We start from the raw sequence: 24,533 nt of genomic DNA on the forward strand, positions 1-24,533 counted from the left end.
ATAGTATATTTATTCAACTGTTTATTTAAAGTATTTGTTAAGGAGGTTTTGGACCTCTTGGTCAAATTACACATTTTGTTGTTTATCTCAGTGTTGTGTGGGGTGGAGGCCTATCCAAACATGGAGTTTCAAAATTTTTCAAAGCTGGTCCTAAAAGACTCATTCAGCAGAATCATGAACAGATCTGATGCTATTTTTGAGATGATGTCAGAGAGTGAAGATAAGCGGTTTATGACAGAATGTTAAAGTTTATCTGAGTGATAATTAGATTGGTTCTACTGCAGGGCGAGGAACCATCCGAAGGTTAAAGTTTGAGCACACTGGCCTCTTTACGGCTGTAACGTCCCTTTAACCCCAGACTGTTCTGTTCTGTACAGTTTTACCTCTAACTGAACTCTAACACACCTCTGTAATAATTCTGTAATATTTATAGAATTGTTGCCTTTCAAATCAGAACACTGAAATTCAGAAACACACACACACACACACACACATATATATATATATATAGCTACAAAGCTATGTGATTTGCTATTATGCAAATGAGCAACACTGCAGTTCAATAAGAGTAAGGGTGCGGGACTGCTGTTTATCTTAATCCTCTTTATGTATAATTCTGTTTAAACTAAAAGCTAAAATTTACAACCTGAAACTGGGATTCAGAGATTAGCAGATAGAAATAGTAGAATATGTCCTAGTAATATTAGCTATGTTTTAAAAAGCAGATGTGCAGATGATAAACAAAACAGTGCTAGCTTTGTGCTAACAGGGTAACCATGACAACTGCAGGAACCCCCATCACAACCCGTAAACAGTGGAGAGATCTGTCACAGAATCCATCAAAATGAAAACTGTAACAGAGACAAAGGCTTCGCGGAAAGCCAATCAGCGAGCGGTTTAGCCGTAGCTCCGCCCCGCGCTGTGCCGCCTGTCAGTCAGGGCGCGGGCGCGAGGCGGGAGGAAACATGGCGACGCGGTGCCGCAGCGCGAAATGCGCGGCAGAGAGAAGGGGCGCGCGCAGAGAGCTCGAGACATGGAGACACAAACTGATAGCGTGCGTCGGTAAGAAACTGAAATCGATCAATCAATAATTATTAATAAAACACCTTTACTTTAAATACCAGCTCATAGAGCTCGAGACACTCAATCCATACCGAAGAGAGAGAGAGAGAGAGAGAGAGAGAGAGAGAAATCACACACACACACACACTCACACACACACACTCACACACACACACACACACTCACACACACACACACTCACAGTGTAGCTAGATCTCTCTTTCTCTCTCATAACAAAGAAAAGCTGAAACACTCTCTCACACACACGAGTATACAATGTGTGTGAGTGTGTGTGTGAGAGTGTGTGTGTGAGTGTGTGTGTGTGTGTGTGTGTGTGTGAGTGTGTGTGTGTGAGTGTGTGAGTGTAGGGGGGGGGGGGTTGGGGTGTTTTGAGGAACAGCAGGGAAACTGTGCTAATGCTAATGCTAATGTGCTAATGTTAGCTCACTAGCATTAGTGCTACAGAGAAGGGTGGTCGCCATTATTCCCACTGCAGCTGCAGCTCCACCCGCCCTGCTCTGCTCTCTGCTCTCCTCCGCTCTCGGTGAGTCTTCTGGAGCTGCTGGGCGGCAAAGCTTTACCTCAGTCCGCTGACAGTCCGCTGACAGTCCGCTGACAGTCCGTCTCTCCCTGGGAAACGGCTCTTAGCTTAGCCTATTTTTGCTCGGCAGGGCCAGCGGACAGAAGACGGCATTAAAGCTCATCGGGAAAAAATGTGTGTGTGTGTGTGTGTGTGTGTGTGTGTGTGTGAGTGTGTGTGTGTGTGTGTGTGTGAGAGAGATATATGGTAAGAAAAAGATCGAAACCGAGGGAAGGAGATTCGGGTTTAATAGTAAATTAGCCAGATTAGCCAAAGGTCCAGTTTAGTGTCATTACCGACCGGGCTAAACGGCTGGGGGCCGGGATTAGAATCAGGGGTTTGGGGTTCTGAGGGGGCTTTAGGTGGGTCTAGGGGTTCTGGTGGCTGAATGGTTTTGTAGTAGCTGATTAAAGCCATCTTTCTGCTGCTTTGCTTTGGTACTGAATTACTGAATATTTAGTGTCAGACTGAACCGCTGGACCGTCAGAACACAACAGCAGGTCCTCCAGCAGCCTTCAGCTCCACACTCCATAATCAATAACAATAAATCATCTGGTATACATATTAAAGGCTTTTTGATTTCCACAGGAACACCAAAGAAATGTGTGTTTCTCCACAGAGATCAGCGATCACCCGCCGAATAACTAACACTTGATTAACAGATTCGTTTAGCTGTATTTTATCATCTTTAATTCACAAGGGATATTTAAGGCTCCAGTGGTGGACTGCGGACTGCCCTCCTCTGGTTCGTTGAATTGATCAATTTTGCACCCAGAAACTCAAGCGAGTCTGTTTGGATCTTCAGTTTTGTTTTCTGTATTTAACTGATTCTGAATAGTCCAAATTTGCTAAACTTTCTTTCTGAATAAAACACACCAAGAAGAGTTTCTGATTATACTGAAATAAAATAAAGTTGAAACTGAGGTATATATTAATGACTACCTTTAAAATGGACTGAAACCACTGAGATTTCTAATGCCAATTAAATGTTTTTCAGTTCTGATGAAAGACTATTCAGGCCAAGCAAAATAAATATAACAAGCCTCTGAAACCGATGATCAGCATCTTAAGGTTCGTTAGATGAACCGAGTGTGTTATTTAATGTGTGTTCAGGACGCCGAGCTGCTGGATGTGGTGTTTGAGAGAGGTTTGTGTCTTTCAGGATTTGAGAGCATTCTGGAAGGAATTTATGGACCAAGACTTCTGCAGGACCTCAGCATCTTTGACGGTGAGTTATTGGTGTTTGTGATGTGAAATCAAGGCGTAGGGCTGGGCTGTACGCCTGGGTTTATTACATCACAGTGTGTTTCTAAGTGTAAACAGGAAACAGTCAGTGTATAAGGAACACTGCATGTTTCAGTACAGAGCAGATTGAGTGTTAAGCTGGATTTGGTGCTGATAGGAAACATTCCTTTTAATCAGTTTTAATTGATCTGAAAATAAATGTCTGTAGGTAAGGTGGGGCTGTCCTTGTCTCTCAGGCCTGAGTTTGGGCTCTGACCCGTTTCCAGCAGAGTGGCTTAAATGGGCAGCTTATTTAATCTGTGTGTGTGGTTTGGGGCAGGTGGGATGTCATATCTGTGCTGTGTTTATTTTATGTGTTGTTTCTCTTGTTTAGACTGTGAGCCCGAGGCGACCTCTGATTGGTCAACAGACGCATGCTGCCCCTTCTGTAGCCTGCAGTTGGAGAAATTGACCGTAAGTCTGAACAGGTTCTGTCGTAATCAACACTGCGGCGCACAACTGTACCATCATTCACTGTCCAGAACCCACCACCACAAGGCCTTGCATGACCCCAACTTTCAGATTTTCACGTTTCAGTTTCAGTTTCAAAGTGTTAAACACGTTTCTGAAACTCGTTCCAACATTCATAATATATACATTATTGTCAGTAATAAAGAAACATGATGTGGTTAATTGAGGTGCACAGTCACTAGAACAGACTCAGAGTTCCTCTGCACAAATTGATAATGTATCACTGCATTCCAGTGGGGAGTGACCCTGCTGGACTGTCTTCCACAAATTGACTGTCTTCCCCCCCACCCCAATGGCATAACAGAGACTCCCTCTAAGGGTCAAGTGCTTCTGCTTGTACAGTTTTTCTAATCTCTCATTCACACTCTGGGTGTTGCCTAGATACTTTCACTGTTCAAGTTTTTGCAGCCGTTAATCAGTATTTCTGTACTTTCACATTCACTGCTTGTGTCCCAATAAACCGGACGTGACTGAATCAGTTATTACGCTCTCCCCACGGTCCGTTATTACTGTGGTCCGTTATTACACCTCCCACGGTCCGTTATTACTGTGGTCCGTTATTACACCTCCCACGGTCCGTTATTACTGTGGTCCGTTATTACACCTCCCACGGTCCGTTATTACTGTGGTCCGTTATTACACTTCCCACGGTCCGTTATTACTGTGGTCCGTTATTACTGTGGTCCGTTATTACACTTCCCACGGTCCGTTATTACACCTCCCACGGTCCGTTATTACTGTGGTCCGTTATTACACTTCCCACGGTCCGTTATTACTGTGGTCCGTTATTACACTTCCCACGGTCTGTTATTACTGTGGTCCGTTATTACACCTCCCACAGTCCGTTATTACTGTGGTCCGTTATTACACTTCCCACGGTCTGTTATTACACTTCCCACGGTCCGTTATTACACTTCCCACGGTCCGTTATTACACTTCCCACGGTCCGTTATTACACCTCCCACGGTCCGTTATTACTGTGGTCCGTTATTACACTTCCCACGGTCTGTTATTACACTTCCCACGGTCCGTTATTACTGTGGTCCGTTATTACTGTGGTCCGTTATTACACCTCCCACGGTCCGTTATTACTGTGGTCCGTTATTACACTTCCCACGGTCCGTTATTACTGTGGTCCGTTATTACTGTGGTCCGTTATTACACTTCCCACGGTCCGTTATTACACCTCCCACGGTCCGTTATTACTGTGGTCCGTTATTACACTTCCCACGGTCCGTTATTACTGTGGTCCGTTATTACACTTCCCACGGTCTGTTATTACTGTGGTCCGTTATTACACCTCCCACAGTCCGTTATTACTGTGGTCCGTTATTACACTTCCCACGGTCTGTTATTACACTTCCCACGGTCCGTTATTACACTTCCCACGGTCCGTTATTACACTTCCCACGGTCCGTTATTACACCTCCCACGGTCCGTTATTACTGTGGTCCGTTATTACACTTCCCACGGTCTGTTATTACTGTGGTCCGTTATTACTGTGGTCCGTTATTACACTTTCTACGGTCCGTTATTACTGTGGTCCGTTATTACACTTCCCACGGTCCGTTATTACACTTCCCACGGTCCGTTATTACTGTGGTCCGTTATTACACTTCCCACGGCCCGTTATTACTGTGGTCCGTTATTACTGTGGTCCGTTATTACACTTTCTACGGTCCGTTATTACTGTGGTCCGTTATTACACTTCCCACGGTCCGTTATTACACTTCCCACGGTCCGTTATTACTGCGGTCCGTTATTACACTTTCTACGGTCCGTTATTACTGTGGTCCGTTATTACACTTCCCACGGCCCGTTATTACTGTGGTCCGTTATTACACTTTCCACGGCCCGTTATTACTGTGGTCTGTTATTACACTTCCCACGGTCCGTTATTACTGTGGTCCATTATTACTGTGGTCCGTTATTACACTTTCCACAGTCCGTTTTTACTGTGGTCCGTTATTACACTTTCCACGGTCTGTTATTACTGTGGTCTGTTATTACTGTGGTCCGTTATTACACTTTCCACGGTCTGTTATTACTGTAGTCCGTTATTACTGTGGTCCGTTATTACACTCCCCACGGTCTGTTATTACATTTCCCGCGGTCTGTTATTACTGTAGTCCATTATTATACTTCCCATGGTCCGTTATTACATTCCCCACTGTCTGTTATTACTGTGGTCTGTTATTACATTCCCCACTGTCCATTATTACTGTGGTCTGTTATTACATTCCCCACTGTCTGTTATTACTGTGGTCTGTTATTACATTCCCCACTGTCCGTTTTTACTGTGGTCTGTTATTACTGTGGTCCGTTAGTACACTCCCCACGGTCCGTTATTACACTCCCCACCGTCTGTTATTACTGTGGTCTGTTATTACTGTGGTCTGTTATTACATTCCCCACTGTCTGTTATTACTGTGGTCCGTTATTACTGTGGTCTGTTATTACACTCCCCACTGTCCGTTATTACTGTGGTCTGTTATTACATTCCCCACTGTCTGTTATTACTGTGGTCTGTTATTACTGTGGTCCGTTATTACACTCCCCACTGTCCTTTATTACTGTGGTCTGTTATTACATTCCCCACTGTCCTTTATTACTGTGGTCTGTTATTACATTCCCCACTGTCCTTTATTACTGTGGTCTGTTATTACACTCCCCACGGTTTATTACTGTGGTGCATTATTACACTCCCCACGGTCCGTTATTACAATTCCCGCGGTCTGTTATTACTGTGGTCTGTTATTACACTCCCCACGGTCTGTTATTACACTTGCCGTGGTCTGTTATTACACTTCCCACTGTCCGTTATTACTGTGGTCTGTTATTACACTTCCCACTGTCCGTTATTACTGTGGTCTGTTATTACTGTGGTCCGTTATTACACTCCCCACTGTCCTTTATTACTGTGGTCTGTTATTACATTCCCCACTGTCTGTTATTACTGTGGTCTGTTATTACATTCCCCACTGTCTGTTATTACTGTGGTCTGTTATTACTGTGGTCCGTTATTACACTCCCCACTGTCCTTTATTACTGTGGTCTGTTATTACATTCCCCACTGTCTGTTATTACTGTGGTCCGTTATTACACTCCCCACGGTTTATTACTGTGGTGCATTATTACACTCCCCACGGTCCGTTATTACAATTCCCGCGGTCTGTTATTACTGTGGTCTGTTATTACACTCCCCACGGTCTGTTATTACACTTGCCGTGGTCTGTTATTACACTTCCCACTGTCCGTTATTACTGTGGTCTGTTATTACACTTCCCACTGTCCGTTATTACTGTGGTCTGTTATTACACTTCCCACTGTCCGTTATTACTGTGGTCTGTTATTACACTTCCCACTGTCCGTTATTACTGTGGTCTGTTATTACATTCCCCGCTGTCCGTTATTACTGTGGTCCGTTGTTACATTCCCCGCTGTCTGTTATTACTGTGGTCTGTTATTACATTCCCCACTGTCTGTTATTACTGTGGTCCGTTGTGACATTCCCCGCTGTCTGTTATTACTGTGGTCTGTTATTACACTCCCCACGGTCTGTTATTACACTTCCCGTGGTCCGTTATTACTGTGGTCCGTTATTACACTTCCCGCTGTCTGTTACTACTTGCATGTTGGTATGCTCTCTGTGGTCTGTTACTGTTTGAGTTGTTGTTGGGAAAGCAGGCTCAGTCTGCAGGACAGACATAGTTCTAGTATTTATGTTTGGGTCAGATTAAAACCAGAGCAGCTACCAGATGGGTATTTGGCTGTTTCTGATGGTCCAGAATTGATTAAGTGAATGTCTAAATGCTTTTGAAATGTTAATCAACCGATTGAGAAAAACACTAAGGAGAGGTACTGTCCTTAGCATAATAACCAACGCCCCTTACTTACTCAAGAGCAGGGGTTTTCAAACTCAACCACTGAAAGGGCAGAACAGAAAAAAGCTGGTGGTCAGAGAGCACATATGTTTTATTTTATTTTTAAATATTATTTTGTTATATATTTGTTTGTTCACCGAAATATAGGCACTGGAAGTAGACTTTTTATCTTTTATCGGTATTTTAAATAATAAATTGTATATATATAACAATGGGCTACATTAGCTACAGATGACTATTTCAATGTCCTCAGGAAGAATGTACATATGAATGTACTGTGATAGAACACTGGAATTGCTTCTTACACTGTAGGATAATGTGAGTTACTGTAATTATGTTAATGTAGCTGTTATTTCTAAAATAGGATCACGTGCCCGTGTCGCCGCCCCCCGCCGAAACCCCCCCACCTCAGGGCCTGTCCACCTCAGAAAGACTCCAGTGCCAAGCAGACCAATTCCTTCATGCAGTTTTCCACAAAAAAGGTATTATTACACACTGACTGTACGCCTTCCATAGAACAATAAAGCTTCTGTTCAGACTTTAGACAGTGTGTTTATGGAGGGCAGGATTGCGGGTTACAGCTGTAACGATGCTAGCTGCTAATGTTAGGTGCTTCATGTTCTTGAGGCTGTGATACGAATCAGTGGAACAATAAGGTTTACACAATTAATAAAGTTAGGTGGTTTAGTGTGCATCTATAATTATGTTCTCCAGCATCATTACTATTATTAGTCTATTATATTTAACATATATATTTTGAGTTGAATGAACCCAAATGTGTTTTCTTTCTCTGGTTACCTAGAATTCCCTGAGAATTGCGATCCTAGTATACCGTTGGCAGCGCAGGAGTTGATGCGCAAGATGATCCGTCAGTTTGCGATCGAATACGCCTGTAAGAGCCATTCTGAGGGTCCCGAAGATCCCAGCGTGAACCAGGCTGATTTCCCCAAACAGGCAGAGCTTGATGGACCCCTGGATCTGACGGTCAGCCGTGGTGCACCCTGCCGAGACCTCGCTGTCAGCAGTGTCGCACAATGCCCACAGCAAGGTGAGCGGCCGGCAGCAGCTGCTAGACTTATTGTCTTTTCTTTACATTTAACTTTAACAGAGTTTTTTAACCTGAGGTGGGTTCTTTTATGACTGATACTTATCTTAGTGTTTATTTACCGATTACATTTACATTTAAGGCATTTAGCAGACGCTCTTATCCAGAGTGACTTACAAAAGTATCGATGTTTCGCGTATTGCTCAGTGATGGGTCTGAGTAGATCTGCATGATGAATGTGTTCAGTGGAAAGTTAAGTAGTAGTTCTGTATGTAGTGTGTAAAATCCCACACACGTGGATCTGCCAAAAACAGATTGTCTGAACTGAACAGTATTAAATAATTGTTGGGATTTCCAGCTGTGTGTTAAAAATATCTATTTCAGGAGTTTAGAGATTAGTCATGGCAACACATCTAGTCTTGAGCACAGAATTGAGGTGTTTCAGAGACTGCTGCAGGGCGTAACAGCAGGCATAATTATGCCCCGCCCACCCTGATCTGCATTGCAGCGTAACAGTGATGTAACCTGAGGCAGCAGTGATGTTACATTTCTGAAATATCGCTAAATTGTTTTTTTTTTTACGTTTCAGCAGAAGGTGTTCTTGATCTTTCAAAGAAAAGTACATCATCTCTGAATGTGCCAAGTCAGCAGGCTGTTTCAGGGTGAGTATTTTTATCTCTCAGTTGGAATGTTTGGTTTGACTATTTGTATTTCCACTCTCTAGTGCTCTTGATAGTGTGAAATTAATCGGTGTAATTATTAGGTATGTTTTGATGTAAATCAAAACGATTCTTCCGATATTTTGCATGTAAATATAGCATATAGTGGCTGTTCTGTCGCACTGAAAGGGGTTGACTCTTTTCTAACTTGTTGGAAGGTAACGTCACGTTTGTCAGCAGTCAGGAGCTTCTGTGCAGCCTGGATTTATCTATGTTTTATCTACTCATTTATTCATTATTATTTTCACACAAATACTAAGTAGGTGCCATATCTGAGCTGCATTGCAAAGATACTGGAAGTGTTATTGTAGAAGTGTGTCTTTCTCCACACGTTTGACTGAGAGCTCTCCTTCCACGAAGTATCGTTTGCAACCTAAGGCCAAAAACAGACAAATGTTTACCCCCATATTCAGAGGCTTTGTGTTAAACAAAGTGAGAAGCGAGTGATGTTACCCAAAGACAAGGCAGTAAAGGAGTGGACCCTGAGTGCTTCCTGTCATTCGTCCGTTCACCCGTTCGTTTCTCATCCTCCCATCCACCTCCCCCTAGGAGACCAATCAGAGAGGAGTATTTGGATCGCAGCTCAGAGTTTGCGGAAGGTTTGCTCTCTAAAGCCTTGAAAGACGTTCGCTCTGGTTCACTGGATGTTCACAAAGCTGCCATTCTGTACGGGATACCTCAGAAAACCTTACGGCTGCAGGCCGAGGCCTTACTGCTTGAGAGGAAGCCATGGCTGCCGGTCGGAGACAGCGGCGGGGGTCCGGAGGTGGGCTGGCCGGCTGGTGAGACGCAGCTGCTGTTGCAGAAAGTGGCAGCCTGGGCACGCTCACAGTCTGACCAGCCAGAGGGCGCAAAAGTGGCTTTTTCACCGGCAGAAAGCGCCGATTTGCCTGCTGCAATCGCTTCTTCGTACCTCCACCGCCTGACTCTGCAGAGAATGGTGTCACAGCTCAGAGAGCGCAGTGACGGGCCCCCGTCCAACCCTAGCATGCCCACCCCCCCGCAGAGCCCCGCTGCAGGGGCAGCCGTTGCCATCCGCATCCCTCAGGTACGTCCCACTGTCCAGCCCAAAACACAGCTGGACCTAGCCGGTCTGGTGGACGCAGTGTTTCAGGCCAATAAGAGCTCGGAAAGTCCGGCCGTGCTGCACAAGCTGAAGACCATCCTGCCCAAACAGGGTGTTTCGGAGTGCCCTCCAGTGCTGGAGTCGCGGCTGCTGCTGCAGGGAGACCTGCCCCCCCTCTGCATGAAAAATGGTGCCGTGGGGGTCAGCGCAACAGGGGGCAGTGCCACGGGCAGTGGTGAAATCTGTGGCGATGACGGAGAGCGTCGGGACAAACAGCCGCGGAAAAAGCGTGGACGCTACCGCCAGTACGACCACGACATCCTGGAAGAGGCCATTGCCATGGTCATGGGTGGAAAAATGAGCGTGTCAAAAGCTCAGGGTGTGTATGGGGTTCCGCACAGCACGCTGGAGTACAAGGTAAAGGAACGCATGGGAACACTGAAGACTCCGCCCAAAAAGAAGCTCCGCCTCTCCGAAGCCAAAACCTCAGGCTCCATTCATTCAGGGACGACGACAACTAATGCCTCAACGACCGCCTTCAAACGGTTCTAAACACGACACACCTCAGCCACTGCACACGGTTCTAACGGAAATGCCTCAGATTCAGCTACAGAACGTTTAAACGGTCAGGAACTTCAGTCCTTCTGACTTGAAAGAAAAACTTGAATTCTCAAAAATCCTCATCTACAGGTTCTGGTACATTTCAGAGTAATCACAACACATGCCTTTAAAAAAATCTATTCAGGGTTTTCACTGTGGATATCTATATACTTATATACATATACATATATATATATTTAAAGACGATATACTGTAAAGCACTGATTTTTAAGTTAAGTACAGTTTTAAACTAAAGAATTTATTCAGGTTTGATTTTTACTTAAGGTAATCAGCTCTTAATGATTGTTAACAGCTTTCACACTTTGACCGCTCTACCAGTCTTAGTTGCTGAGAGATTCCCCCCCCCACCACCACCAAGTTGTGCAGTGTGTTCCACGTTGTTCAGTCTGCTGAACTGGGGAACATATCGCTACATCGTTTTAATGGGGATGGGGTGTGTTCTTACCTGCAGGGGAAAGATGCAGGTGGGAACTTTGGTTCCAGTGAAAGAATCACACAGTTTATGCTAATTAACATTAATCCTTTTGATGTGATTTCATCAGAAACTTGACGAACCGAATCGGGTGAGTTTACTGTTTGAACGTTCTAGACTTCTCTTAATGAAGAACCCAAATTCTGCCAGCCGTCATGCTCCGTTTTATTGTTAGTAGAGTTTAAAGTGCTTCACCTCGTTTCCGTAAACTCATCCGAGGGAAGCTGGAATGCAACATAATGCATGTCAGAAATGCACAGGAAAAGCTTGATAGTTCTAGTGAATGTGTTGTTTAATATTAATACTATTTTGTTTTTAGCTCAAAACTGCTGTAAAACCTCATTCAAACTGTTTCTCTGCTGCTCTTTTTTTATCATTCATGTCCAGTAAATCACGAAGGCTCTGCTGTGTTTATCTGTCTGCTGTAACCAAAATTTCACTTCAGGGTCATTTTACAACCTAATTACACTCCAGACTAAGCTGCTTTAGTAACGTTTCTACTGGTCGGCCCATTCTCCGGCAGCTGTGAGGTTTTATTTCTGCTGTCATTGGTCAGCAGAGCTGCTGAGAGTGAATAAGGTCTCTGGTCTGTGCTCTTGTGTCTTTTTTTGCCTGATTTGTGTTTCCTCATAGCTTCACCATCTTTTAGCGCACAATGCTAACTCACATTTCACTGGCTGTTCTGCTACTGAAGCTCAGATTCTTTCCCCGTATCTCATAGCATGGACCTGTTTTAATAAGTTACACTATAAATGAAGGAGAAGACTGGGTTGCACTTTATAGAAAGAAGCTTATGCTCCTGTGTGTCTGTATCACTCTAACCCTGTTAATTATTACAGAACCTCATTGAATTATTAACACCTCCATCATATTTATTAATGCAGACACCGGGACATGCTGCTCCTTATAAAGTGTAACTCTATTATTAAATGTGAATTTTGTGATTGAAGCTTTGAGCTTATGAGAATTTCTACATGCAATGTTAAGGTAGTAGTCTTTGTGTTGTGAAATTCTGCGTGTGGTATATATGTTTGTTATTTAAAGAAAGAAAAATACTTTTTTGTGGAGAGATTCTTAAATATAACTCGAGCATTATGCCCTATAAACCACTGAATGTTCCTTACAACTTGTTAACTTGCATAGTGCCTGTTTTACAGCTCACTTCAGTAGTTCTGTACTTTATTTCTGGAGATAGTAACAGTTTTATATTGGGACTACAGTTAGCAGTTGATGTTGCTGCTGTTGTTCTGGGGGACGGGTGCATTACTTGCAGGCACGTTGTTTTGGCTTGAGGGCAGTCCCACCGCTGTGAGAGTAAAGTTTTCTTCACAAGTTTAGTGTACTTCTGCAGTTTACTGTACTTTAATTTTACAGTTTACTGTTTCTCAGGTCTCCCGCTGATTTCTCACTGATGGATTCAAGTATAGATCAAAGTGATTCTGAGCTGAAAGCTTTTAAAACACAGCAGATCGATCTGATTTCAGCGTTATGCTCTGCAGCCGGGGGGGCTGAATTAGTTCTCCACTGAAATGTGATACTTTACGTTTTAAACGTGTGAAGTAGTTCTTCATAATTCTTGTGTAAAAAAAAAAAAAAAAAAAAAGTAGTTTTTCAGCAAATAATAATTTGCAGATTTAATCAGGTACAGAAAACCAAATTTGATGGATTGTGTTTGGTGTCTTAATGTAGCCATAGAGTATCCTCAGGGTAAGATTACGAATAAAGTTAAAGGTGTAACTGCCCTTTTAACTGCAGTATGTCCAAGGATAAGTTGTAAAGGTTCTGACAGACAGCCTCATCTTCACGAAGCCCTTTTCTGTACATTTCACCATTCTGTGAAAACTTTGAGGAGGTTGCCAAAATAAACTGGTGGAATTTCTGCATTTTTGTTACTCTAAAAACTACTGAAACTCTTCAGCCGTGTTTTTAAAGGGGGTCAGGATCTCATCTAAAGCTTTTTGAAAGGGCCCAATGGGAACAGTTCACAGCAGTGAGTTTGTCACATTCATAAGCAGTTGCAAGATATATATTAATTGCAATCGTTTATTTATGCATACATCAGTTGCACTATGATTGAATCATTCATTCTTTTCTCAGAAAACTATTCTGTAAATGTTTTGTGTTGTAAATGTGTATTTATTTCTTTGTGATGAGAATCAGACTTAGTGTGTCGAGTTTGTGTTGAAGCACTTTGTTGCTCAGATTTAAATGTGAAATGTGTTTTACTATAATTGCATGCTTATATTAATGTCCTTTTGGGTAAGCTTTCTTTCCTCTTTGTGATTATTCTGATTGTTAATTTATTCTGGTTTGCTTACTAACAAAAAAGGGCTTTTCATGGAGAGAGGCCATTAAAACACTCCTGATTTTCAGTCTTTAAAGTTAATGATTGCTACACACCTATTTTGAGTTCAGTTATTGATGCTAACAGTGTAACATTCTCTTTTCTATTAATCTTGTTAAAAGTTATTTCAGCTTATAAAGATGAATTAAAAATTGGGCTCTTAGAGTGTTGGTTAATAAACCTCTTTTCTATTTCACACTCAAAAAAAAGAAACTTTATATATTAACTTAAAACCCATTAAACAAATTAGTGTCCTCATGCAATCTGTTTTTTTTTGTTTTGTTTAACAGTGTATTGCCTGCAGAAATGGGTTTGCTTGTGGTTATTTTTAAGCGACACCTAGAAAGGCAGATGGTTTGGCTGGTTAACAGGTTTTATGGATGCTTTGTATTAATGAAGTTTCCTTTAGTGTGAGCGTTGCTACAATCGTCATCCTCTGCCTTCTACAAGCTGTCAATAAAAAAATTGTCAATAAAAAGTGTTTAATTTTTGTGTAACTGTGTCAGTCATAATGGAAATGGTGAAATAGATCAAAGACTGTCGAGAGCAGAATCTGTTGATCTGCACATGTCGCATGAGCACAAAGCTACTGCTGGTCCTTTGATTCTTGTCACTGATCTGTAAGTAATATGAATAATAATTTATCCCCATTTATTTATATAGTTCTTTGGTGCCTGTGGATGAGGACCATTGCAGAATGGAGGAGGAAAGGGAGAAACCGGAAGACTGGAGAGGTACAGTGTTGGAGAAGGTCCTGTCTTCACTCTGCTCTTACCACAGACTGCTCCTATATCACATGCTTCAGGACATGCGGGAGGATTACGGCGTGGCAGTAGCTCTGAGGGAAGGCCACAGGCGGATGGCAAAAACTGAGCCTTACTGCTGTCCTGCTGAACAAACATCTCTCAGTGATCCTTTACCCTGCACACTAAGTAGCTGTGCAGCTGTGTGTGGATTTAGAAAGTGTGCCTTTAGCCCCACTTGTATTGGTATGAGCGCCGTCAGCGGCCTGACCTGCCAAAATCTGGCTCATGGCTGCGTCAGCAAAGTCGTTTGTCCGAGCTCTGCTATTTGCTGCGCTCATCGCAAAAATATTGTGTGCCAACATCAGCGAAGCAATGAACATGCGTGCCTTTCACATGCAGGCAGTGTGTTGGGTGTCCAGATCAGCCATGCCCGTGTTCTTCAATCTTGTGGCGCTTGCCAAACTTGCCGTAGCCCCTCGCCACCCCCGCTGTCGCCAGTGCTGGTGGATATAGAGTGTAAAATGGGCAACAAAAACATCAGCTGTAAAGGTCAGGAATTTTTGGCACAAAGAAAATCTCCACCTCTTTTACCTCACCGAACTGAGAGAGAAGGTGAAGGTAAAGCGCTGCAGTCTGATGCTCGGCATGCTGGGGCATCTCCCTCTGTTCTGGTTAAAGATATGCATTCTGAGACTGAAGAGGATAAACGTTACTGTGGAACTTTCTTTGGGGGAATAATGGATGAATTTACTGAAAAACTAAAGAATATTCAACCAACCGAGAGGGAGCTGACTCCACAGAGCGCAGACCCAGGTCAACACGCGGAATTGTGCGACGACGCTCACCTGGCCGAGATTATAACCACGGTGTTGCACAGCAGCAGCGAAAAAGAGTATGACCTGAAGGAGCTCTTTGAGCAGCGCATGGCCACAGAACGGCGGTCCCCTCAGACACGCTCTCGCCGAAGACAGGAAGTGCTTGCAGCCCTCAGTCTATCCCCTGACCTACCAGCCTCCCGAAGGCAGAGTTTACAGATTAAACGAGATCTCGCACGGCTTGACCCTTCAGTCTGCAGAAGGAAATTGGAAATGGATAAAAGCAAGTGTCCAAAGAACATTAAGTCCTGTCTTACCTCTACGCTGTCTGTTAAAGGACTATCTGGCTTTTCTGAAAGCGTATCTGAAATGGAGCCCATAAAACAACTCTCGGACAGTCAAAGATTAACTTCAGAAACACAAAACCATCAAGAGGAACAAGAAAAGCAACCTGCTGACCCGACAGAAATCCCCCTCTGTAATGAAACGGACCTTCAGCAAACAGATTTATCTCACAGTAAGGCATTAACAAAGTTCCATCCGGACGGAAGTAAAATGTTCCAAACAAACGACAAAGTTGGAAGGTCCCGGAGAAACATTGTCCCTCCTCAGCGCTTCTCCTCTTATGTCACTGAGCCCAGGAAGATGTACTATGCAGCCTGTTTTTCTGAGGGTGTCTTCGTGAAGCATCCCCCTGACGTTAACGCTACATCTGAACATGACTCCACAGAGATGATCCATACAGCTGCTAAAACTGATACTAAACACCTAATCAAAACTGAAGCTCAAAATCGTATGAGGCATCATAGATCGAGTCATGGAATGAACACATTAACTGTTTTACCCCAAAAAATAAGAGTATATGAAGGTAACAGTGGTGACGATGATGCATCCCCAACAAAAAGGCTGAGGCTCTGTGCAGTGGAGAGTCTATTGAAATCTCAAAGCCCCGAGGTAATTCTGGGTCAGTCTGCTGATACACATAGCCTGAAAGTCAGTAAAGAACTAACGTATGTTAGTCCAATAAAGCTCATGCTGGTGTCACTCGTGAAAGGTGAGGATGGGGTTAAATACACACTCAAAGCCGCAGACTCTGGTTCAAACCCTCAAGGCGAAATGTTTGATCCTTGTGTTGAAGCTTCATGGGCTAGCAGCTCAAAAAATGAGCAAACCCAGGATGAAGATTTTGTGCAGAGTGTCGAGTTTTTGGGGTCCAACATGAAACCAACACAACTCATCTCTGCTGATCAGGTGGATTTGATTAATTTAACAGCTTTACCAGTTGTGCAAGAAGCAACTCCTGTGAAGAGACGCCCTGGACGGCCCAAAAAGTTGGGTCCACAGATTGAAAAATTGGTAAAGCGTCCCATTGGCAGACCCCCTAAAGCCAAAGCTGGAGACCCAAATAGCTTAAATGGCACAGATGTAAATCAGAGAACATGTGAAAAAATCAGTCAAGATGGCAGCAAAAATCTGAAAATCACAATCCTGTACGGGAGGTCAAGGAAAGCGAGGAGAGTGGTGTCCGAGGACTTGGAACGTCTTTCCACAAACCCACATTATGAGGTTCCAAGCAGCAGTTATGAGACTAGAAAAACGAATAGCAGCGGAGGTTCTGAAGTTAAGTTAGTCAAAGGTCCGTTAGAGGATCTACATTTTGTGATGCCTGTGGAAGACAGGAGAGGCTTTATCCATGCAAGCAGTAACATAAAATGTCAAAAGCAGAGCGATTCTGCAGTGACGAGAAAACCGGGGAGGCCACCTAAGGTCAAGATTTCTGGAATTTCTGTCACTGTTACTACAGTGTCGCCACGGCAACGCAAGATTCACTTGAAAAAAGACATAAAAGAATCACCTCTGCAGCACAGGGCTCTTGTAATGGAATTTGAACCTTCCAAAGAGCAGAAGACAGTCAGTCAACACAATAATGGGGTTCTGAATGATACAGTGGGTACCATGGAAGAAGGCTCTGAGCCTGTTCGACATTCTGTAAGGGAGCGCAAACCTTCCATTCATTTGCTGCACTCGGTTGCTACCGCCAGATCTTTTAGTCGTAGCAATGCACTGGTTTGTAGATCACACAAACTGCTTATGTGCAGAGCTATTACTGAGAACAACCACCAGACACAGCATGGGCCTGAGGTGGCAGCTAACAATGCAATTTCCAAAACGACAAGCCACAAGGTCAGTCACATGAAAAGCGTTGTTCGTTTTTCTGGAGTTTCAGTGGACTCCATTTTTGCATCAGATGAGAGTTTTAAGTGGTGGTCTACCACTGCGTCACCAGAGACCCTAAACAAAGAGTTAGCCAGAAGAATCAGGCTGATGTCGGACACGTGGGTTTCAGAAGTCCTGGAGGCAAAAAAGGCCGAAGAGGTTAAAATGAAGCAGAAGCCAAAAGTCACTGGTTGTGTTGAGAAGTCCTCAGCTGTGAAAATGCTGTTTGAGAGGAACTACAGCATGGAAAAGCTTTGCTCCTGGTTTATGCAGACCACAGAGACTCAGTCATTGGCTATTGTAAAGAAGGCCAGTGCAAGAAATCCTTATGAGGTCTTTCATTATAGTCCCATAAGACCCACCTGCAGAAAGAACGTTTGCCCAAGCCCACAAGCAGAACGTCTCAGGAAACATGTTAAGAAATTTGCTAAAGTTGTCCCAAAAAGTCCAACAATGCTTCGGCAAGCGCAAGCAACAGTGTACAAAGCGGGGAAGTCTTTCGCCAAGAGCTTCCTATTTAACACCTCAAAGGTTAACCTGAGGCATGCTGATACGCAGAAAACACCCAAGTCTTGTGGATCGTGGGGGGTCTACAGAACAGCTCTGCTTAGAGCAAGGTCAAAGTTCACAATCAATGGCAAGAAAACCTCCACAACTAAGGTAGATCTCAAAACCCACAGAGGTCACCTGAGAACTAGGGTGAAGACGACAGGTTTATCAAAAGAGCTACTTCCTTCAGTAAACAAAGTGCAGGAGGCAGCAGATATCTCGGAAAGTAAGTTGCTTAAGATTGATGCGTCTGAGCAGACAGCTGGCATTACTGGCATTTTCAAAGAAGAGAGGATTAGCTCTAAAGCCTGGAGCTCAGAGACCCTGAAGGAATGCAGGGTTTTCCTGAAAAAGATCAACTCTCCTAACGCAACCTCAGTGACGGAGGAGTACAACTTTTGCACAGTGAAGTTCAATATCTCACCTGCTGGGTGTGATCTCCCTATGAAACAAGAGGAACAAAAGAGCAGTGAAACCACCAAGTTGCAGAAGACCTTCTGTTCTCCAAGGAAATCCCACTCCTCTACAGAGGCAGAGCAGAGCAAGTCGGGCGCAAAACGCAGAAGTTCTCGCGCGAATGAGTCATCTCCAGCTAAAATTACACGACAGTTGAGGAGCAGCCGAGGAGTCCTAGCGGCGAGGTGGTGTGATTTTGTTCTTGGTGAGTTTGTTTTTCTTTTAAATCTCAAGGAGGATAGCCACACATTTAACTGATGCCATCTACCGTGTCTTAGAATATGGACCTAAAATGTTTTTATTCAGCAGTATCAGTCGAATCAGACAGCACAAGCTGGTTTATGTAGTGAGACTCTCCTTTATTGGCTGCTTTCTCTCAGAAGTGAAGCTGTTGCCCTTCTAACAATCCATGACCTCTTTGAATCACTTTTAATGCTGTTTCTTTCACCCTGCAAAATCTGCATTTTACAGGACCATCCAGATAACGGGATCTTTCGGTTCTCAGCAAGAAATACGCAGAACTCGAAATATACTGTGCCTTTAACAGCAGACTGGCTGAAAATCAAGAGCATTAGGACATGCACTCAACCTCAGCAAGCATCATGTAGCAAAAGACTTTATGAAAACTTGCACTATGTAATCTTATTGTGTCTGTGTTTTATATATCTGTAAACATGGCCTTTTATTAGTTTCGGAGACATCGGAGAACTAAGTAAACTAGAAAAGTTCTTGGGATTTATAAAATGTTTGAAGTATAGTGGCTAACTTTTCTGTTTGTTGTTTTTAAAATCCTCTAATGCTGTGTTTGTTCAGTGTTTCCAAGCATTTCTAAATTCTGCATTTTGAAGGTGCCTCAACATCAGGACCTTTTCAGGTTCAACTGTAAGTTGAAAATTGAGTTCTTAGCTTTTTTAGCATAATATTACAATATAAATATAAGTATAACAATATAATATAAAACATTCTGGTTAGTCATCAGACACTCAGTTGATTACAGTGAAGTCCAGAAGAAAACGCTGGGTGTCTTGTTTCACTAAATCTGTAGCAAAAATGTCCTCCTGTGGTTAGGGTTGGGCGGTATCCATTAGTATATGGCATTACTGGGAACAGGGGGCTTGACGCTGTAGGTTGGGCAAGAAGTACAGATGGGTCTACATTTTATGTGGTCTCCGTACCTCAACCTGCCTTCTTTGAAAACTGAAAAACGATCAAAAGCAGAGTTCAGAAGCTGGTTAGCCTTAGCTCAGTTAACAGGATAACAGTCTTCTCACCACAGAACTAACTCAAGCTAAACCCCACCTATAGACATATATACAAAAAATGGCTCAGATCGAGCGACTGCTGTTGGAAGGGTTAGGGTTTTTTCCTGTGGTTTTTGACCTGTAGCCACTCGCTTAGCTAGCCTTTGCTGAGCTACCTTAGCTACAGATACACCTCTGCTGACTAACTGCTAAACACCAACACAAATGTTGACAACAAAAACTGAGACCCCAGTTCTCCTGTGTTTGGATTCGTTGTCAGTTAGCACTAAAGGTTCAGATCACACCCGTATAAAGCCTCATATCTGAGAACGGAGTCTTTTTCAGATACATTTGATATCCAGGTTTGCTTAATTCAAACTTGTTGTTAACTCACAACTATGGTGGGCTGGTTTTCTTCCCACCTGTTTTCAGAGCATGACCTCACCAATCAGCAAGCTCCCACAGCGCCCCCACCCTGTGGTTCTTTTAAATGCACATGGGGAATGAGCTTATTTGACTTTGAACTAGATAGAACTAGACAGAAATGTAACACATTCACATGTTGTAATTTTAAAATACTGTCAACATTTTGAAATACAGCGGTATACAGTATTATAGTTATACCGCCCAACCCTATCTGTCCTGGGTCTCTTGGTCTGACATTCTTTTCTAGCGTATTAATTCTACTTTATATTGTGTTGCACTACAAACTTCAATATTACTTTTTTACTTTTGCTTTAACAGACTGCCACTGTGGTCCTTGGATGCAATGTGTCACCTTCTTAAGGCCAATTTATGGTTCTGTATAGAATCTATGCTGTCTGCTCTGTCTTTCGTTGCCGAAATTTAAATAAAAGTAAACGCCAGCTATTTTGCCCTAACTCCAGCATCATGATGATTGTAAAATACTCCGAGAGTCAACACAGTGGCATTAAACCCCCTCGCCAGACTACTGTTTTGGCTGCAGAGTGACACAGGTGCATAAATGCTCTGGCGGTGTAGGCCACTTGCACAAAATACACCGTAGACTCTGCATCGACTCGACGCTGAAGCATAAATCTGCCTTTAAGCTGAGGTGTTAAGAATGTTTTTAGGGTATTTTATTAATAGCTTTTTGGTCATTTACAACCCCCCATTAAACATGAGTAAATTCAAGATTTGATATGTTGTATGTAAATCCCTACCTTGTATGAAATCCAGTCTAAACTTTTACGTGTTCAGTTCGATGGTTGAAGGTTAGTATTAATCCACTTTTAACTATTAAATTCAGTCTGAACTGGTTCAAATCCAGATAATATTAGATAAGACTAACCTAATATATTCAGATTAAAAGAGAGTTTGTTTTTTAATCTGTTGATCTGATTCCAGCTTGATTGGGTCCCAGTGCTGTACATTATTGGTCCAAGTCTAATGTCCTGTTGGTGTGTTCCTTGTCTCTGGAATCCCATAATTGTCCAAATAGTTACCTAAAATGTTATTTTCTGCTTATCTTATTGATTTTGGGTTAGGGTTAGGGTTAGGGTGATCTGCAGCTCATGACTTCATTAAATACTGGCAGAGCTGAAAGTGCTGTGGGTCCACATGATTAGCAGATCAGACAAAACTAAGGCCGGTTTTTATTCACCTTGACAAATCAAATACTGGTGCTGTCATATACACACACACACACACACACACACACACACACACACACACACATTAATACCTGTGTTATTGTCCTTCCACTATGTCTGTCTCATGTCATCAGTAAAATAAAAGTTCTTAAAGTGTTGTCCTGGTTTTCATTAAAAAATAATGTTTTATCTTTATAATGCTGCTGAAACTTGAAATAGAACAGCTCACACAGTAAGAGAAAGAGAAGTGTCCCAGGACACTTCCCAGTCTGGCCACCAGAGGTCGATATCAACAGAATTTTAGTTAATGCTCTGCTTCCTGTCCATATCACCTAAATCTCATTTCCCTGCAATTAACCCCTTCAGCTAGGACAGGCTGGTCCAGTTTTGGTTTTGTAAAAAACAGTGCAAGGTTTTTTAATCTGATCTACAGGAAGCCATGGAGAAGAATGCAGTGGAGTAGTCAACTTGGTAATGAAACCTGGATCAGTTGAAAGGCTGTAAGGGTGCAGACTGTGGCTGGGCATCCTGCTATGCCACCCCAGCCACCAGAGGGAAACCCAGAACCACTACACACTGATTAGGGGCAATCAGCAACACCTGTCCCTTTCCTATGGAAAGAACCTCGAGCCCTGTGCTCAGTCTTGGGTTTCTAACACACAAGTCTGGCCGGTAAATCGGTAGACCTCCGGCGAGTGTTCTCCTGGCTCTCTTTTCTGATCTCTTGTTGGTCACAGACCTAACCTCTTCTTGGGCTTGTCTCAAGCTCAAAAAAGCAAAAAACAAAAGAAAGGGAAACAAATATTTCCTTTAAGTTTTGAGTTTCTATCTCTCTTTGGTTTTGTTTTGCATTGTTGCCCCCCTTTGTTCTTTTTTCCCTTAATCTTACTTACTCTTATTTAAGTTTATCCTTTTACTTCTTTTCTTCCCCTGGCAACCTAAGTTTTCCCCTTTGGTCTTAACATGTCATGCAGCTCCTCCAGTGGTGCAGTGTGTTTCCTCTGGTCTCATAAGCAAGAGGTTGGAGGTTTGAAGAAATGTTTACGTTTAAGTAACTTTTCAGTTCCTATTGTATATATTCTAATTTCTGAGGGTCCTAGTACCTTCTGTTGTTGTGTACATTTAGTTTGTTCTCTGATTCTGCCTAACTCAGCACTTGGGTCCCACTCCCAATATCACTCAGCTTGTTCTGGTCTCCCACCCAATTAGGTTGGTCCCTAATGCTACAGTTAAGCAGGGAGTGAACAGGTGTGAGGTTAAGGGTTTAGGTTAGGGTTAGGGCTAAAGTATGATAAAGGTTAGGATTAGGACTAGATTAAGATTATGATTAAGGTTAGGATTAGGACTAGGTTAAGATTAGGGTTAGGAACAGGCAGGAGAGTGAGGAGTGTGCCACCAGACTGAGCAGGACACCCTCTAGACCTACTTGGCCTTGTTTGCTCCCCTATTCCCTCTCCCCAATGCTACAGTTAAATAGGGAGTGAACAGGTGTGAGGTTGAGGGTTAGGGTTAGGGTTTAGGGTTAGGGTTTAGGGTTAGGGTTAGGGTTTAGGGTTAGGGTTTAGGGTTAGGTTTTTGTTATGTACAATGACTTCCCCCATTACAATCCATCAGACTGCATGGTTGAGTAGGAAGATCAAGGGTAGTGCACGGGCCAGGGTTAGGGTTAGGGTTAGGGTTAGGGTAGGGTTAGGGTTAGGTTTTTGTTATGTACAATGACTTCCCCCATTACAATCCATCAGACTGCATGGTTGAGTAGGAAGATCAAGGGTAGTGCACGGGCCAGCGCTTGTTAAGCATTGCTATCGGGCTTTTGGTCCTGTAGTAGGCCTAAAGAGAGCAGAGTGAGGCGAGCAGAGTGAGGAGTGTGCCACTAGACTGAGCAGGACACCCTCTAGATCTACTTGGCCTTGTTTGCTCACCTGTTCTCTCTCCCCAATGCTACAGTAAAGCAGGGAGTGAACAGGTGTGAAGTTAAGGGTTAGGGTTAGAGTTAGGTTTAGGGTTGGGGGCTGGGGCTAGGGTTAAGGTTAGGGTTAGGGTTGGGTTAGGGTTAGGTTTAGGGTTAGGGCTTAGGTTATGATTAGGGTTGGGGGCTGGGGTTAAGGTAAAGGTTAGGGTTAGGTTAAGATTAGGGTTAGGGTTGGGGGCTGGGGCTAGGGTTAAGGTTAAGGTTAGGGTTAGGTTAAGATTAGGGTTGGGGGCTGGGGCTAGGGTTAAGGTTAAGGTTAGGGTTAGGGTTAAGGTTGGGTTAGGGTTTAGGTTATGATTAGGGTTGGGGGCTGGGGCTAGGGTTAAGGTTAAGGTTAGGGTTAGGTTTAGGGTTAGGGCTTAGGTTATGATTAGGGTTGGGGGCTGGGGTTAGGGTTAAGGTAAAGGTTAGGGTTAGGTTAAGATTAGGGTTAGGGTTGGGGGCTGGGGCTAGGGTTAAGGTTAAGGTTAAGGTTAGGGTTAGGGTTAAGGTTGGGTTAGGGTTAGGTTATGATTAGGGTTGGGGGCTGGGGCTAGGGTTAAGGTAAAGGTTAGGGTTAGGTTAAGATTAGGGTTAGGTGCAGGCAGCAGAGTGAGGAGTGTGCCACTAGACTGAGCAGGACACCCTCTAGACCTACTTGGCCTTGTTTGCTCACCCGCTCCCTCTCCCCAATGCTACAGTAAAGCAGGGAGTGAACAGGTGTGAGGTTGAGGTGTATTGAAAATCCTATGATTAGAGTGATGTGAGCAGAATGAGGAATAGGTGTGAGGTTGAGGTGTAGTAGATTTGATATGATTTGTAAATCTGTGATTATTGAGTCAGCTGTTGAGAGGAGGCCAGAGTGAAGAACACACTGCTAGACTAAACAGGGTTAGGTTTAGGGTTAGGGTTAGGGTTTTAGGGTTAGGGTTAGGTTAAGATTAGGGTTAGGGGCTGGGTTTAGGGTTAGGATTAAGGTTAGGGTTAGGGTTAGGTTTAGGGCTTAGGTTATGATTAGGGTTGGGAGCTGGGGTTAGGGTTAAGGTAAAGGTTAGGGTTAGGTTTAAGATTAGGGTTAAAAGCAGGCAGCAGAGTGAGGGGTTAGGGTTAGGGTTAGGGCTTAGGTTATGATTAGGGTTGGGTTAGGGTTAGGGTTAGGGTTAGGGTTAGGGTTAGGGTTAGGGTTAGGGTTAGGGTTAGGGTTAGGGTTAGGTTAGGGTTAGGGTTAGGGTTAGGGTTAGGGTTAGGGTTAGGTTAGGGTTAGGGTTAGGGTTAGGGTTAGGGTTAGGGGTTAGGGTTAGGGTTAGGGTTAGGGTTAGGGTTAGGTTAGGGTTAGGGTTAGGGTTAGGGTTAGGGTTAGGGTAGGGTTAGGGTTAGGGTTAGGGTTAGGGTTAGGG

General features: G+C 43.5%; 1 protein-coding gene across 4 annotated transcripts; it reads left to right on the top strand.

Annotated features, from left to right (window-relative positions):
• Positions 1–915: 915 nt before the first annotated feature.
• On the top strand, positions 916–21,341 carry lcorl (ligand dependent nuclear receptor corepressor-like). 4 transcript variants are annotated; one of them, XM_072677281.1, is made up of 8 exons: positions 916–1,062; positions 2,805–2,870; positions 3,261–3,340; positions 7,646–7,763; positions 8,084–8,329; positions 8,916–8,988; positions 14,212–18,536; positions 18,803–21,341. In XM_072677281.1, the coding sequence occupies exons 1-8, from the start codon at positions 966–968 to the stop codon at positions 18,814–18,816; spliced, it is 5,019 nt and encodes a 1,672-aa protein (XP_072533382.1). In that variant the 5' UTR covers positions 916–965; the 3' UTR covers positions 18,817–21,341. The 4 variants fall into 4 exon arrangements, with proteins under 4 accessions (XP_072533382.1, XP_072533383.1, XP_072533385.1 ...); XM_072677282.1 differs by having other exon boundaries at positions 8,919–8,988; XM_072677284.1 differs by lacking the exons at positions 14,212–18,536; positions 18,803–21,341 and adding an exon at positions 9,595–14,026 and having other exon boundaries at positions 919–1,062.
• The last annotated feature ends 3,192 nt before the right edge of the window (positions 21,342–24,533 follow it).

The sequence above is a fragment of the Salminus brasiliensis genome, chromosome 4 (genome assembly GCF_030463535.1).
Source record: "Salminus brasiliensis chromosome 4, fSalBra1.hap2, whole genome shotgun sequence".
NCBI classification, from domain to species: domain Eukaryota; kingdom Metazoa; phylum Chordata; class Actinopteri; order Characiformes; family Bryconidae; genus Salminus; species Salminus brasiliensis.

Bases quoted from the DNA above. Each gene is read 5' to 3' on its own strand.
- lcorl (XM_072677281.1), top strand. From the start codon at position 966: ATGGCGACGCGGTGCCGCAGCGCGAAATGCGCGGCAGAGAGAAGGGGC. The intron at 2,871-3,260 runs GTGAGTTATTGG...TCTCTTGTTTAG, and splicing joins GGACCTCAGCATCTTTGACG to ACTGTGAGCCCGAGGCGACC. The intron at 7,764-8,083 runs GTATTATTACAC...CTGGTTACCTAG, and splicing joins TGCAGTTTTCCACAAAAAAG to AATTCCCTGAGAATTGCGAT.